This window comes from Lampetra planeri, chromosome 10 (genome assembly GCF_965212315.1).
Source record: "Lampetra planeri chromosome 10, kcLamPlan1.2.h2, whole genome shotgun sequence".
In the NCBI taxonomy this organism is placed as follows: Eukaryota; Metazoa; Chordata; class Hyperoartia; order Petromyzontiformes; family Petromyzontidae; genus Lampetra; species Lampetra planeri.
This window is the reverse complement of record NC_136116.1, coordinates 10,180,716-10,197,039: the sequence shown is the minus strand read 5'-3', so window position 1 is coordinate 10,197,039 and position 16,324 is coordinate 10,180,716. Positions and strand designations below refer to the sequence as shown.

The following is a 16,324-nucleotide window of genomic DNA, read 5'->3' as shown; positions in this document are numbered from 1 at the left end:
CCTCAGGGCGCATTCTTATCGCTTGACACCTCCCCACTCCTTGCAACGAAACGGGCCATTTGTGCCCTAGGGGCGGTTTCTATCGGCGAAGCGCATCCCGCCTCCCGGTCCCCACGCCCCCCCAGCACAGCAGCTGCCCCCCCCCGCCGCTCCTTGTCGGTCGCGCACGGAGCGGACGCATCGGAGGGAGCGGTGGGAGCTCAAAAATCGCGTTGAGAATCGGAGGAGAATAAGAGATCGAAGGAGCGAGCCTCGTCCGGGAGACGCGGCCGAGGTGACGAGCGAAGGGGGTGGGTGGGGAGCAAGAGAAGAGAAGGAAATCGAGTAAAACGTTTCTCTTTACCCTCTCGCTCTGAGCTCACTCACACACACCTCACACACACACAGGGTGGTGGTTGTGGTGGAGGCCTCTTAACACATCACGGCTTTGCCTCAAGCACGGAGGCGATCTGCCGTGGCGTTGTTAACAGGCGGCTGGTGTCATCGCGGTGTCGCCGTCGGGGTTCTCGCTCGGCCGCTGAAGCCGGTGGTGGCAATTCCACGGTGCTGTGGCCGGGCGGAGGACGGCGGGGGGAGGGAGGGCAGAACAATACGTTGCTGTGCTATATATACACACCATTGTTAATTTGGAGCTTTCGTGACTGCAGGAATTACTCTTTGGTTCTTTCGGTAAAGTCACGTAGAGAGAGAAAATAATAATTCTAGATTTGAAGCTTTCGTGACTGCAAGGATTCATATAAAGAGAAAATAACATAAAAAAATGCTATTATGCTATTACTTAATTAATTATTTTCTACTCTTAGGTTTTTTCGGTAAAGTCACGTAGGTAAAAAATAATAAAAATTATAGAAATAATAGAAATAAAATAATAAAAATTACCTACGTGACTTTACTGAAAAAACCTCAGAGTAGAACATAATAAATTAAATAATAGCATTTTTTAATTTATTATGTTCTCTTTAGACGTGACTTTACCGACAGAACCATAGAATAACATCATTGTGTTGGTGAACGCGGTCTTGACACAACCCCGGTGTTGGGGGGGGCCTTGAACAGTGGATTAATAACGGGGCTGCCCTACAATGTCTACAATGACAAGCCACGTGTTACTTGCTATGCGATGATAACATTGTTGCCGCACTGTGTGTACAGGCAAAGACTGTGTTTGTACTATGAATGTATTGCTACTAAGCATGTACGTTTCGTTTGTCAACTGCTGCTGGATGAGAGCCTCATGCCGTTGTGGGTCGTGGGAGTTATTTAACCATACTTCACCATTCAAGAGCCGAATGGCTCACAGGGCTATACCTAATACATGAAACTGAAAACTGAAACCATGACGGTCATTGTGGGTTGGTGAAGACGGCGAACAGATACGTGGGAGCGTATGAATACAGTACAACAGCTGATGTTCCTGTACTGCCCTCTGCTGTCCACCACCTAGACTCGCAGACTCTATGGTAGATCACCTATCTGTGCACAAACCTGTACTGTATTATACACGACAGTACTGTGTGTGTGTGTTAATCATGTGGCCCTGCGCTTGAGAAAAATGCATTGGCCGTGATGCCTCCCTGATTTGCGTTAAACACGAGCCGGGTATTTAACCACCCTGTCGTGGTGTAAGCAGCATATGCTATACGAAACGCACTCAGCTGTGCTTTAACACCCGGTGGTAAATCAACGGTGATTGCCCGTGTGGAATACGTCTCTCTTACCATAGAAACGTGGAATGTACACCACTGACTCAGGACTCTTGACACGTGAGCGCCTCAAGCATGCTTTGAGCTGAGAATCACCTTGGATTGTTGTTGTTACACCGAAACAGGCACACAGTGTGCCCTGGCATATTCTCACAATTTCAAATGTGAGTAATGCAGCGTCTGAATTCTATAACATCCCGAGAATTCTTCATGGCAGAAGTATGTGTAACACGGTGTATACCTTTAGATGTAAAGATTGCGTGACTGCAGGGATTCATATTCTTGGTTCTTTCGGTAAAGTCATGTAGAAGGGAAATAATAAAATAATAAAAATAAAACAATAAAATTCTCACGACATTTCGGCCACAACGCAAGCAGCCGTCCTCAGGTGAAGAAACAGAGCTGCTTCTTGCGTTGTGGCCGAAACGTCGTGAGAATTAAATTTTATTACGTTGAATTTTATTATTTTATTATTTCCCCTCTACGTGACTTTACCGAAAGAACCAAGAATACGGTGTATACCGCGTCGCCTATGACCAAATCAGCCGGAATGTGTCCCATCTCATCAGACATCAGAAGTTAATGAGGAGGGTAGAGCCTGGATAGCACTTTGGGAGGGCCATCGTCTTGCACCTTAAGATATTGTCACAGGCTGCTGCGTAGCTACGTAATCTGCATCGGAGGGTATTTTGTATTGTACTTATGTGCCCCCCACAGTCTTGGCTACTCGCCTACAACTTGCACGGAACAGCGTGAAGTGTGGTCAACTAACCGCAGTGATTTTGCACTGCTTGGGGATGCCTTCATCTGCTACTACAGTAACGAATTAAGCAGACAAAATATCTTATTCCTGTCTGTCCCTTCGCATAAATAAGTATTTTTTTACGCTTCCTGTCAACGACGAAACCTGTACAGTAAATGCATAATTTGTGTGGAAGCAATGCTGCTGAATTTTATATATATACACACATGTCTAGAAGGCATTGTGGTTGGCAGGAAATGTTAAAGTTTGTTTTGCGGAGGGACAGATTTATGGAGATATTTTGTCAGTTTTTCTATTTTTATTACTTATATTATCCACAGTGACTAATGCTACTACGACAGTTAGCAGTATTCGCCAGATGTATAGTAGTTTTTTTTACCTTGATGAATGTCTAGTAACTGACAGTATTCTGCAAGTGAAAAACAAGGAAATCTATTTGTTTACATTATGTTTGAGCGGCGACCTAATATAACAATATATTGAAAACTGAAATGAAAACAATCTTCTCTCCCGTAATCTTTTTCGTCCAGACAATTTATTAGTTTGTGGGCTTGTGTGATAATATCTCAGATGTCTGTGGTCAGATTGAAACCCAGAGCCACGGGGGTTATTCTGAAGCCACAACTTCACCACACCCTCCCTCTGCTGGTGTAATTATTATTACGAGAGCGTTATAGTATTATATCATAATGTCTTGCCCTTTGTCAGTCCGCTGCCGGATGAGGGCTTCCTCATGCCATGTCAGTCCGTGATCGTCATCAAACGAATCGGTTTGGGTTGGTGAAGTGGTGGTGGTGAAGGGGAGGTTCCAGGACCACTTAAGATATCACTCACCACTGATGGCCAGGAGTTTCACAGTACAGTGCACTTGTGACTACGACACCCATCTGTCTGATTTTTTTCAGTATGTAAATTAAACATATGAAGAGCCCCCTGATGTTTGTGTTAATGCACACAGGAAGATGCTTGATGTCCTACAGCAATACCAGTATCTCTGCATGTCCAGTATTTGGAATTTGAACCTATTTTGGACTTACTGTACACATCCTATCACTGAGCAGATAATGTTGAATTTCGAGAACGCGAGTGGGTGAGTTTACTATATTCCAGCCCTCATTCATTCCCTACATAGAGGCGATTTAAATTACCTTATATATTGCCTTATGTATATTTAAGTACATATTACGAATCAAATTTTCCTCTGGCAAATACTGCTGTAAAGCATCACATCCGTGAGCATGAACAATGCATGTTCATGTCACCGCTCTGTCTGTGCCCGCTGTGTTAAAGTCCAAAGGCTAAGCAGCGCTTTAAGAGCAAGTGCCCTTTTTTAAATGTTTTTGCATGAAGGGCCTGCATTGACATGCGTGGCAGTGTTCCAGCAAAGCCCCCTTCAAGGCCCAGTCGTTGCGAATTTAAACGAGCCGCTCAAGGCCCTGCCTGGCCAAGCTAAAGCGCCGCACAAAGAGGGCATTCATAAAAACACCGCATTAATAATAAAACATTAAACTGCAAGGTACAAACAGAAGACTCGCTGCAGAAGGAAATGCCTTTTGTTGGCATTGGCTTGTTTTACAAAAAAAACTAAAAATAATGAACACGCAGCTGAGGAGGAAATTCCGAGCAAATGAGCCATGCTTTGCCAAATGTGAAAAATGTGTCACATTAATTGGCAGGGCAGGGCCTCCTCGGTCGCCCTTTTTGCGGTCGTGTGGGCTGGACTCATCCGTCTTGACTAGCATGCTTGAGGGCGGTAAATACGCTTCCTTGTAGACGTTGTCAGGGCACGCGTTGGTTACCAAAAAATAGAAACATTCAAATTCTTTGGAGCAGTGAAATGGCAGTGGTCGCATTTTTATATTTCTCAGTTGAGCTTGGTGTATATTATACGGTACATTAAGTGCTTTTATGTGCATGTATACATATAGCCTATGATCGACGGATATCAGAAGTTAAGCAGGGGTTGACCCTGGATAGTGCTTGGATGGATACGCACCATGTATAATAGGTGTTATAGGCTGAAACTTTGTGGCAAGCAGCATAGGGAAGTGTAAAAAACTCCATTGTTGCAATATATATCTATGCTCCCACATCTGTTCTATGCCTTCAGCCCTCACTGACCAGCTTTGTGAAGTATGGTCAAATAACCCCCATGAACTGCATAGTGTAGAAAGGCTGTCAACCAACAGTGGAATGACAAAGGTCTGCAGCCTTACAACAACCTGTTTGTGCATGGTGGTCACCCTGGATGAAATGTGTCTTATAAATGTCAATTATTATCCTAGCACTATCAAGGCGCAATCATGATTTAGCTTTCGAAATCTGACGAAATGAAGCGCACGCCGGGTAATGTACACCAATGACCCAGCGGTTCCACAATTGATGTTACCATAGGAGCACGCACTGGAACACTAACGCCATTGCCTTTCGCTTCAGAGGACCACAGCCATGTCGGGAAACAAGGGCAAGGGCCAGAACTCGCTGGCGCTCCACAAGGTCATCATGGTGGGCAGCGGCGGAGTGGGCAAGTCGGCGCTCACCCTGCAGTTTATGTACGACGAGGTGAGGCCCCCTGTTCGCTCACTTTCTCGCATGCATGCACGCACGCACCACAGATCTTATAGTTTCTACGCCACCTGCAGCCACGTGTGTACACACCATTCGCGAGGCAGTGGTTAACAGTTCCGCTGAAGATTGAACGGTAACCTTGAATCCATTTGTCCTGAGATCCTTGTATGTACATGGGTTTCCTTTGGGGTACTCTGATCTCCTCTGATATAAAGCCAAACAAATGTTTACTTCCCTGTGCAGGACCCACCTGAGGCTGAGTCTTGAGACTCAATAAGGATTTCCTTAGGAACGATACGTTAGCGTTTTCATGAGTTTCGGTGCAGGAATACGACATTCTGCTCGCACTACCTAAACAAAGATTTGAACGTTCGTTCGGCAGATCTTCCTAGAATAGATATTGTCTGGCTCTCATATACATTCTCTTGCTGTCTAAAGCAGTTAAACTTGAATAATTGCTAAAGCTATTACCATAAAACTATCATGTTGAAGTATGTACTTGCTCATAGAGAAGTGCCTCCTGTGCAGGTTTTTGCTCCGTTTCCACCAGGCAACCTATGCACAACAGAGCCGTTGCAATTTTAATGAGTCAGGATTGTTTCGCTTTGCCTGGGCTTCCTTATTAATGGATGGTTCTCCTTGCAAGTACAATATAACACAACGCAGCGTGTGCTTTGTGTGCTGAGTTTGTCCGGGTACCCGTGAGTGAGTCAGTTTGGTCAAAATATAATCAGGTGAGAGCCCAATGAGACAGGGTGTGTGTGTGTGTGTATTTTTGAAAGCACGCCCACGATAAAATTTCGCGAGAAATATTTAGGTTTAAGTGTGGCTTCATATTGGGCGGCTCCACATCATACGCGGTGTCTCAGTCAAAATTTCAAAGACATCATAATGTTTAACACTGTGGTGTCATTTTAATTATAGTTATCTATATGTTTAGGTAATGGCACGTACATGAAACTGAATACTGAATGCACCATCACCGTTGCAAAATTGGTGAAAACGTGAGTTCTTATCAGTACATCTGACGTCTGGTATTTTAGAGTATTTCTCCCTTATCAAGAAAGAAGTAGTATATATGTTTTTATCTGCATTACAGCCCTAATTGGTTGACATACTGTGTACAAGCAAAACTCCCCTTGTGATTATACTAGTGATTACCCACATCTTCAAAGTGTCTGAAATGTAGGTTACGAAATCATGGAACTGCCCATAGGCAAACAGGGCCTTGGGGGCTGTTCTTGTGCAAAAGGATACATGCTTCATAAACCCTGTTGCAAAACAGTTACGTGTTAAGCTAGTGACTAGGCATGTAACGATTGGGTCCCTCATGTAATTCAGTAGTCATAATTTGGGATAATATTTTGGGATTGTGGTTCTAGAATCAATTGGTATTGGCATGTTTATGCTCTTCATTTATCACGTCTGTGCTATTTATACTGTCAGTCCAAATCGTACCCCACGTTGATGTTTGTTCTTATCGTAATCATGATCACGATCATGTCTATATTTATGTTGTGCTTCACACAGTTGCTAACTTGTACAGGAGTGCAACTGTCATGCCTGGTTCATTTGAATCATCTTGCTTGAACCCTTGTACTGTTTGTGCTGCCTTATACTGGTAGGAACCTCCTGGTTACACCAGCCCAAAGGGGATTATTGTGTCCATCGTGCAGGGAGGAGTTGGGTGGGGAGGGAGGGGCTGGGTGGGGAGGGTGGGGAGGGGCTGGGTGGGGAGGGTGGGGCTGGGTGGGGAGGTGGGGAGGGGCTGGGTGGGGAAGGGCTGGGTGGGGAGGGTGTGGCTGGGTGGAGAGGGGAGGGTGGTGAGGGGAACGGTGGGGAGGGTGGGGAGGGGCTGGGTGGGGAGGGGCTGGGTGGGGAGGGGCTGGTCACCCCGTGGTGCCCTTATAAAACTCAACGTTTAACCTACTCATGCCGGTTTGTGCCCGCCCTCACAGTTGGGCATATTTGCGGAATACACCACGCCGCCGTTGACATTGGCCATTGACCGAGCAACCCAACGTGTTCCTACCAGCTCCCTCCGCAGGAATGTGTTTTGCGTTATCTCGTTTGTGCTCTGTCATTTTCACGTTTGTCTTGTTGTTTTTTATCGTTTTTCATTTGTTCCGCCTTGTCTGTAAATCACTTGTTACTGTCTCATTCGAGGGCTCTCCTGGAAAATGTGTATAACCCACATTTGAACCCTATGGTGGGACCCCGGGGTCCCGAATAAACGGAAGTCGAAATCGTAATTAATTAATAACATTTTGGCAACTCCATCCCACCGCGTATTTAAACGCCGCGACCCACCTGGCGCGGATCATTCTGTTGTCATGTCGTCCAAGCGCAGCGAGGACGAATGCGCTGAAGAAACAAAACTTTTAAACTTTGATGAGCGCAACGTGTCGAGCTCGTCGAGAGGAATAGTTTGCCGTATTGATCGCCTTCAACAGACATAAAATGACATCGCAACGCAGTTTATGTGAGAGCCGGGGGCTTATGGGACCACGGGGTCCGCCATAAGGTTAATTCATTGTTTTAAGATAAGCCTTGCTAGCTTTACAGGATACTTGATAATATACTCTCTGTTTTTATTTTATCATCTCCTCACAGATGGCCACACAATGAACCTAATAATGTATTTTCATCCACAATCTGCCTTCTGTAAACAAAAACCTGCTTTCAGGACAATTCTATATTGTGGGTATCAGTTTTTCCAGGACATACCCTCATATCATGATGTCTTGTCCCATCTCACTTGTTTTGACCATTTGCCTCAAGTAAAACATTTCCCACGAAATTAGCACAAACTAAATTGATCAGTGCTTGCATACACATGCTCACGATTCGATGCTTGCATCACGAGCGTAACTATTGATCATTATCGGTGCTCTCGTTCTTATTTTATACGGCATCTGAAAGGCAACGGACGCGTTTATAACTGCATGTCGAGTTTGGAAAGACATTCGATGGCACCTGGGGATTGCCCAGTGGATTCCATTTATACCTCTTGCAAAAACGCGTGCTGGACAACGATCGGTGATGTGAGCGACGATTGACTCATCGATCCATCGCGTGCATAACTATGTGACACTCATGCAGTGTTCTTCATCGCAAGGCCCGCGGGCCACCGGCGGCCCCTGGTGGCCTTTATTGTGGCCCGTGACGTGTGGCCCCCGAAAATACACAACATGTGAAAACACCCCCTGCAGGCGGTGTGACGGCCCTCACACTGATGATGTCTTATCGGTGAAAGTGCCCCCCATCTGAAAATGTGTGAAGAACACTGCACTGATGAGCCCGTTGCATAACAGTTTGTGGAGGACTACGAGCCCACCAAGGCCGACAGCTACCGCAAGAAGGTGGTGCTGGACGGCGAGGAGGTGCAGATCGACATCCTGGACACGGCCGGGCAGGAGGACTACGCCGCCATCCGAGACAACTACTTCCGCAGCGGCGAGGGCTTCCTCTGTGTCTTCTCCATCTGCGAGCACGAGTCGTTCGCCGCAACCTCCGAGCTCCGGTGAGCGTTGCTTGGGGGAGAAGGGTGGCGTGGGGGTGTTGGAGGGTTTTATCTTTCTACCTTTACACCCCCTCCGTATGATTTGAATGAATTGAGTGTCCTGGATAAACTTTATAACCCACATAACTCATTGTCCAGAGAGAAGGTAGGCTTCTGTATAGATGATTTCTGGTAGCAGAGATGAACTGGTTGAGAAGGATGTTTGGGAGAATCAGCATGAGACCATGAGGAATGAGAGAATTAGCCAGCAGGAGACGTGAGTGCAAACGATGCAAAAAAGCACGGATGTCTTTGGTTTGATTGCGTAAAAGAATGGAGTCCCATCAAATGGAAGGAGCAGAGGTGGTAGAGGCAACCCATTCGAGGTAGCATAATAGAGGACTTGAGAGAACTTGAATCTGTTAAGAAAAGTAACTGGGTTGTGCAGAACATGCCATGAGCAGGGATGAATGCCGGTGGTCAAGAATAATGACCTCGTGGCAACCAAAGGAGGGAACGAATTCTAAGAGGATGCTCACTAGTTCGAGGGCTATAATAAGCTCGTGTGCAGGTACTTGGTGAATTGTTACATCGCTGGACCATGGGGGTTGGGGGGGTCCCATCTCTGAAAAAGAGCTGTATAGCTTATCGGATTTCTCCAGCTTAAATAAACATTCTGATTCTGAGGCCTTCAACCAGGAGTGGACAGAGCATGGCTGATGACTTGATTTGTTATATGTACAGGCAGTCCCCGCTTTGGTGTGGTTCGGTCATGTGGAGAGAGAGCAGGAAAATTATGTGGGGCAGAAGGTGCAAGTGATGAAAGTGGAAGGAAAGAGATCAAGAGGAAGGCAAAAGAAGAGGTGGGGAGGGAGCGATGTGGTGCGATCGGACCATAGTGGCCCGAGGAGCGGAAAGAGAGATGGTGCAGGACAGGGCAGCGTGGAGAAGGTTGGCAGGACAGCGGGACCCACGTGAGTGGGACAAACGTGTGGAAGACGGGCAGTTCCCGCTCTTACGACGTCACAATACACTCCTGGAAACCCCGTCGTAAATCGGACCGTCATACAGCGAACCTAATTTTCCCGTAGACTGTAGAAACGGTAGAAACATCACTTGCCGATGTATCTTTCCTATCGGCCATCTTTAACAGGGTTTAATGGGTACAAATACACAAAACCACTTGAGAATCAAAAAAGCCGCACTCCAACTCACATCGGTAACCAGACCGACTTTTCAAATGCGTTCGGAGGTCGTGTCGGAAGACGCGTCGTAAATCAAATTTCTGCATCGATCCGCGGTGGCGTTATAAGAACGTCGCGAATGTGCATTGTCGTAAATGGGAACGTCGCAAGCCGGAGACCGCCTGCATTGATATTTTCCCGTGATGCGCTTTGCATACGATCGATCTACTCCGTCTGGCCGCCGACCTCCTAGGCGCAGTCGGCCAGAGCGTGCGCCCTCGCGGGATGCGTCGCAAACGCGAAAGGCGAGGAAGTCGGAAGCGTGACCGACGGTGTTTTGCCGTCTTGTGCGCGCAGCGAGCAGATCCTGCGCGTGAAGGAAGACGAGAGCATCCCGTTCCTGCTCGTGGGGAACAAGTCGGATCTTGAGGAGCGGCGCCAGGTGTCGGTGGAGGAGGCGCGGTCGCGCGCCGACCAGTGGGGCGTGAGCTACGTGGAGACCTCGGCCAAGACACGTGCCAACGTCGACAAGGTGCTGCACCAGTATCCCCCCTCAACACACCTCGTTCTCACCTGTTCTCGCCTGTCCTTCTTTCGTATGGTGACAAGATGTTAACTACCTCGCCTGGTATACAGGAGGTCATGGGTGCGATCCTGACCCGGACGCCTGGATATTCGGAGTTTGCGTGTTCTCCCTGTGGTCGCATGGAGTTTTCTCCGGGTCCTCTGGTTTTTGGCTGCTTTCCATTTCCACGTGATAAGCCACTTCTTTAAGCTATCATTTGTGGCCTGCTCGCTTTTTAAAAAGATGTATATTGCTCATTTGGCTTTACCTGTGTATCGCTGTCCTGATGATTCAGATTAGTTGCTACGCAGCAATGCTGTATCTCACGACTAACACACTACCCCTTCGTCAATCCACTTTGCTTGATTTTTGGTCATGGACTGGAGTCGCCAACCTGCGACTCTGGAGCTGCATGCGGCTCTTTAAGGACCACTTCGCAACATGATTGCCCAGTGGGGCCACCGTCTCGTATTCACGTGCATTGCTGCTCTGGAAATATTTTCCCGAAAAAAAAAATCGCACTTCCTGTTATTTTGGTTGCCGACCCGTGGTCATGGAGGGGCGGGGGGGGGGGTTATTCGACTATACATCGCTCTGCACGCCGGCTGGTGAGAATTGGTGAAGGGGGAGAGTGTAGAAGTACAGTAGAGCGATGGATTTTGCTGCACTATCCTCTGCTGCCCACAGCGAAGTTCTGTGACCTATTGCACCTGTTATGCATGGTGGTCGTCCACCAAAGCGATAAGCAGGCTCAGGCCTGCTTGGGTTCCGAGAGCCAATGAGATTTGAGCGCATTGTGGGCGATTTTGTCAGAGGAATCTCATTATGAAGGTTAATTTAACATTGCCTCTGGCAGCAGACAAATCACAGAACTGATTTGGATCAATGAATAAGAAATAAAACAAGTAAATATTAAAAGACAAGCATTCACTGTTAAGTTAATAACATATATTAAATAACACAACTTCATCAAAACGATTTGATGTAATCATTTGTGAAGACAATAAAAAATATATTTTATTGATTAAAATAGATTCTTACGCTCATCATACAAGTGGAAAAGCACATGTCAGGATAATTTAATAAATATTTAAGCTAATTATATTCTAATTTAATATTTCTGCAAATTAAATGTGTACTAAACTGTCCAGAAGAGGTCAGTAAAAACAAGGCAAAAACAATCTCTCCTTGCATTGAATCACAACCCTTTCCTAGTGAATATTTACGTGGCAAATATTCCTTTGTGACGCATGGCGCGTTAACGGAATGAAACTAAACTTCTGCTCTGCCTCTTGTCGCTGCGAAGGTGTTCTTTGACCTGATGCGAGAGATCCGGACGAGGAAGATGGAGGACAGCAAGGACAACGGCAAGAAGAAGAAAAAGAACAACAAGAGCCTGGCCAAGAGGATTCGCGAGCGGTGCACACTCCTGTGAGAGTTTGGCGCACACCACCACCGCCGCCGCCGCCGCCGCCACTAGCCTTGTTTGCATGATCACGTTTAACATGGAAGGCTCCTCCGTGCAGGCCGATCCGCTGCAAGTCACACTGGCCCTGTGCTCCACTGAGCACTGCTTGATTTTGTCAGCGGTCCTTAAACTGTCGTGGATATTCCACATTCCCTTTGATGGGGACCAGTTTCTCTGTGAGGATGGCCACTGTTTGCTTGCCATCTAGCGGTGATTATTTTTACCCGCCAGAGCAGAGTGACATGGGCGGAGCTTTTAACCCGACCCCGGATTTGAACTCGTGACTTTACAAAGTGGCCGGGATCGCTCAGCCAACTGAGCTATCCTGGCTGTTATGCAGTGCAGTGTGCAGATTGTGAAATTTGCTCATTTCTGTTGTGAAATTACCTGGCGCTTTCACCTGCCCCGTACGTATGCTAGTGGAGTGAGGTGCACTTGGTGGAAACCGGGGATAGGAGTTGCTGATTGATCTGCGGAAGAGAATTGAGTAGTGCCAATTCATTGGGCACTGTGGAGGCTGCACAAAAAGCATTGCAGTCAAGCGTTTTGAATGGCATGGATTTTTAACACATGTTTAATTGGTTGATCATGCAATAAAGGCTATTTGCGTAGCTTACAAATACATCTCTTAGATTTGTCTCCCATTACCTGACTCAAAAGAAATAGTACTGTAAAATTCACAACAACCATTATTAACAATGATTATAACTCGTTTCCATTTTATGTCGCTTTTGTAGTAAAATTAAAACAACCAAAAAACACATTCAGGACATTTCCTCCCCCTGTGCTGAAGTGTATGCTTAGTTTCTTGTGAACGTGGTGATGGGGAAAAAACATAACTAACAGTTTATTTTGTGCCAATCGAATCCAGATCAAATGAACCAATTACTAATGTAGCTCCAAGCGAAGTGCACGGTGGCTCTTTCAGTCTTTGTTCCTGAGCTGAGTTTAATGCCAAGGACAGCATAACGGCAGGGCTAAAGTCCCCTCCCTGCCTTGATAAATACCACTGACCCTCGTTTGAAACAATCTCCTCCTGCTGTGGTTTCTGCTGTTCATTTGCTGCACGTTACATTTAAGCCTTTGCGAGTTGATGCTGTTGTTTGCTGAACTGTTGAAAGGTCGCTATTGTGCTAAATGTCATTGGGTGAATGGGCTGTAAAATAACGATTTTAGCGGTTTGTTTTCAGTGAGCTATTTTTTCTTCCTTTTTTGAAGTAGTCTTTTTATTGAATGAGTGGTGTTTATGCCTTCGTGGCAGAGGGTCGTGGCAATGTTTCCATTATCTCGCTCGTGCTTTGCTTACCGATTTATGCTGAATTGTGTACTCTGAGATGTATTGCGATGAACCGCAGAGTGAAATGTACTCCATTTGACGCACACAACACACACTGGCTTTGCCCGTGTTGGTCATTGCTGTCCTGAATTCATGGACAATGCTGCCTTTATTCTGTATTGCTGAAGCTATGTATGTTTTTGTACAAACAAAAATGTAAACACATTGAAGGTAATGCTGCGAAATAATGTAACATTGTAAATGCATTTGATTCTTAAGTAATTCATCCAGGCTTAAGCATTACCTTTATAGTTTTACTATAAGTTTGGAGTCGTTCAGTTTAATTTGCATTTTGGAACTTGTGTTTTTCTGTCCGCGTGCGTATTTCACTAACACTATCTGTATTTGCCCTGTACTATAAACCGTGAAGTTGGACTGGAATGCTGTGGTGTAACATTACAGCACATGTGGTTCAGTTCCACTAAATGTTTTCTTCTTGTGCTGCCACTAGGAGTGGAACGATGCTTCGATTCATAATTATTGATTATTAAGCTGAAGTTACAAATGGCATATATCGAGTGAAACAAATATTTTTTCGATTTGCATTGTCCCTACTCGATGCACTACTGTTCACGACCATGAACTTTCCGCAAAACCCAAATTGCGAAGATGCGGAATTGTTCCTCTCCTAGGGGACACATTGAACACGTGGCAGCAAGAACTTGGAGGAACCCAATGGCTGTTACCCATCGGTATGATGTACTTTACGTGGTGCTTGAATTCCAATGCGTTTGTGACCGCCCTATGCGACTCTACACTTGGGGTTCGCTTTCCAGACGTTTCAGAATGATTGTGCCAAACGCCGTCTGCCTGTATCTGCACAGATGTAAAATTCCACACTCTCCGTTCCACGCTTACTAAACGCATAACGGATGCATCCATTCATTGATTCTCATGATATATGCATTCAATCATGCACGTGCTAATTCATTGCCATTTTTTTCAACATTTGTTCTCATGGGGGAACACAACTACAAATGAGGTGGCAAAAATTAGAGACAATTTAATTGTGACCCCAAATCGTAACAATTCATTGTATTTCTTGGGAGGTGGAGGTGGTGAATCGTTATTTGCCTAGCATTGATTGGTGTGAGGTATTGCCCCACATCGGTTGTGTCATTGTGGTCAACACGGGGAGCAGAATTGAGTCAGCCCAAAGCTGTTTCTCATCATCGACGTCACAACTTGCTCATGGCATTGCCTCTCTGCGCTTCCCTTTGTCCATTCACATGGAGATTGGGTGCAAAAGACACATCGGTTATGCACAACACACGTGGCGTGTGTGATTTGGTCCGTGTGAGATATGCGTCGTGTGCTGGTGGACGCCCACTTACAATCTTTGTTGATTGTCTTCCCGTACCCACCGCAGTGTTAATGTTTGTCTGCTGGGGTGTGACGTATGTATGAATGTTGAACTTCTTTCGCAACGCGATGTACAATTGGCCCTGTTATTTTTCTTGTTTGCGTATGCGCTCCTCTAAATTGGGTACACCTGGCATGTACAACCTTTCTAAAATGTGTGCAATTTAGATCAGGCTGTTCCAAAAGCGGCATACAAAAAAAGTACAGGACCGTATTTAAATTAAGTGTTACAAAAAAATGTACTTTCCTTTGCATGTGTGGCATTTTTTTGTTATGGCTTTCAAAAAAATATTGTTTCGAATCTGTTATTACGCTACCTTCACCTGGTATAAACACCGGGCTCGTCTGCTGTTTTTTTTTTGCTTTAACAAACCACAAATGTATAAGTGGTGTGTTTACGGAGCACTTGAGTAGCGTAAGTGGCAAGAGAATGGAAAGTGGTGATTTTTGCAATGAACAAACTCCTGCTGCCATCCACACGGGTAGAGGACAGCTTAGTTAATGATACGCTTACAACAATGCCTCGAATGCAGGAAAGCTTCGCCGAGTCTCAAGACTCCTTTTCAGGAGGGTTCCTGTTTTGAGATGTTGGGCCAATTCCATGCATTATGGGCTTTTCACAACGTCAAGCCTTGTGCAAGTTGACAAGCCAGGCTTGGATAATAAAATAACAATCTAAACCAAAATGTACACTATAAAGTGTTAGGAGATTCTGCTAAAACTCGAGCAGACAGAAGCCAATGCAATGATACAACTGGTAGTCTGCACGTCGCCCTCCATGTGTATTTTGTATCTGATCACTGATGTTCTCATTCGCTCTTTGCTAAAGACAAAGGTAAAGCTGTAGCACGCACGGAACCTCACCCTACAGCGCGCGGGTAAGACATCTGTGACTTGATTACCATATTTGCCCCCCCCCCCCCCCCCTTATAAAAACCCATGCCACTGAACTACAGGGACAGTCGTAGCCTTGTAATATTTGCACAAGATCAATGACTCGTCGTTCTGCGAGGCGAAGCTTGCACGCTTCAGAGTTGCGCCGTCAATGTCTGCCCTTGCGTTTGAAACTCAACCCAAGCCTTGGCATCGCTTTCTCTTGCACCCACCCGCTCGCGACTTGTACATTGGGGTTTTTTATTTTATTTAAAAATTTGCCACCAATCATTTAACCACTATGTACAGAATGTATTTTTTTGAAACGTAATCTCTATTTCATTTAATAAAAGTTGTTTTGATGAACGTGGAACTGGCTGCGTCGCTGACGACTTGCAATCTTGAATTTGTATTGTTTTTTGTGAGAAGAGGTTGGTACAATTTTATACCAATCGAAGCATCGGAGTTACGTAATGAGGCTGTCATATCCGTTCAGATCTCCCACAAAGCAGTGCAACCCGTTCTGTTCGATAGCGGTCCACAGAAGCAGATATCACAAGAACTCCCTCTGAGTACCCTTGAAGTCTGATTTAGAGAGGACAGCACTTTCTCATCTCTCCTGCCAGAGAGGAAAATGTACATTCCAAGACAGTCAACCCGGTATTTGTAATTTCCAGAGCTGGAACATCGCTAAATTAAATGTAGAACCGAATTGAATGTGATTTTTTTTTTAAAAAATTTGTTTGGTTGAGGCCATCAATACACGCTTGAGAACGCAGTTCAATCACAAACAGCTGCCAGGATTCGAAACCAATCTCGGTTATACCAACTTGGCACCATTCCCATGTAGTTTGGATTGTTTCGCATTGCGAAATAAATTATGGAATTCGTATGAAGTTACCATTTCGGTTTTTTAATGCTGTACATCGATTGTATCACGTTCGGTTGAATAAGTACACATTGTGATTATGTGTGAGTCCCCCCCCCGGTATTTTTTTTA

At 45.6% G+C, this 16,324-nt stretch overlaps 1 protein-coding gene across 2 annotated transcripts; it reads left to right on the top strand.

Moving 5' to 3' along the window:
- Nucleotides 1–138: 138 nt before the first annotated feature.
- LOC144721004 (ras-related protein Ral-A-like) lies at nucleotides 139–13,470 on the top strand. 2 transcript variants are annotated; one of them, XM_078598268.1, is made up of 5 exons: nucleotides 139–324; nucleotides 4,903–5,028; nucleotides 8,349–8,557; nucleotides 10,078–10,252; nucleotides 11,592–13,470. In XM_078598268.1, the coding sequence occupies exons 2-5, from the start codon at nucleotides 4,915–4,917 to the stop codon at nucleotides 11,718–11,720; spliced, it is 627 nt and encodes a 208-aa protein (XP_078454394.1). In that variant the 5' UTR covers nucleotides 139–324; nucleotides 4,903–4,914; the 3' UTR covers nucleotides 11,721–13,470. The 2 variants fall into 2 exon arrangements, with proteins under 2 accessions (XP_078454394.1, XP_078454395.1); XM_078598269.1 differs by having other exon boundaries at nucleotides 146–274.
- Nucleotides 13,471–16,324: the final 2,854 nt, after the last annotated feature.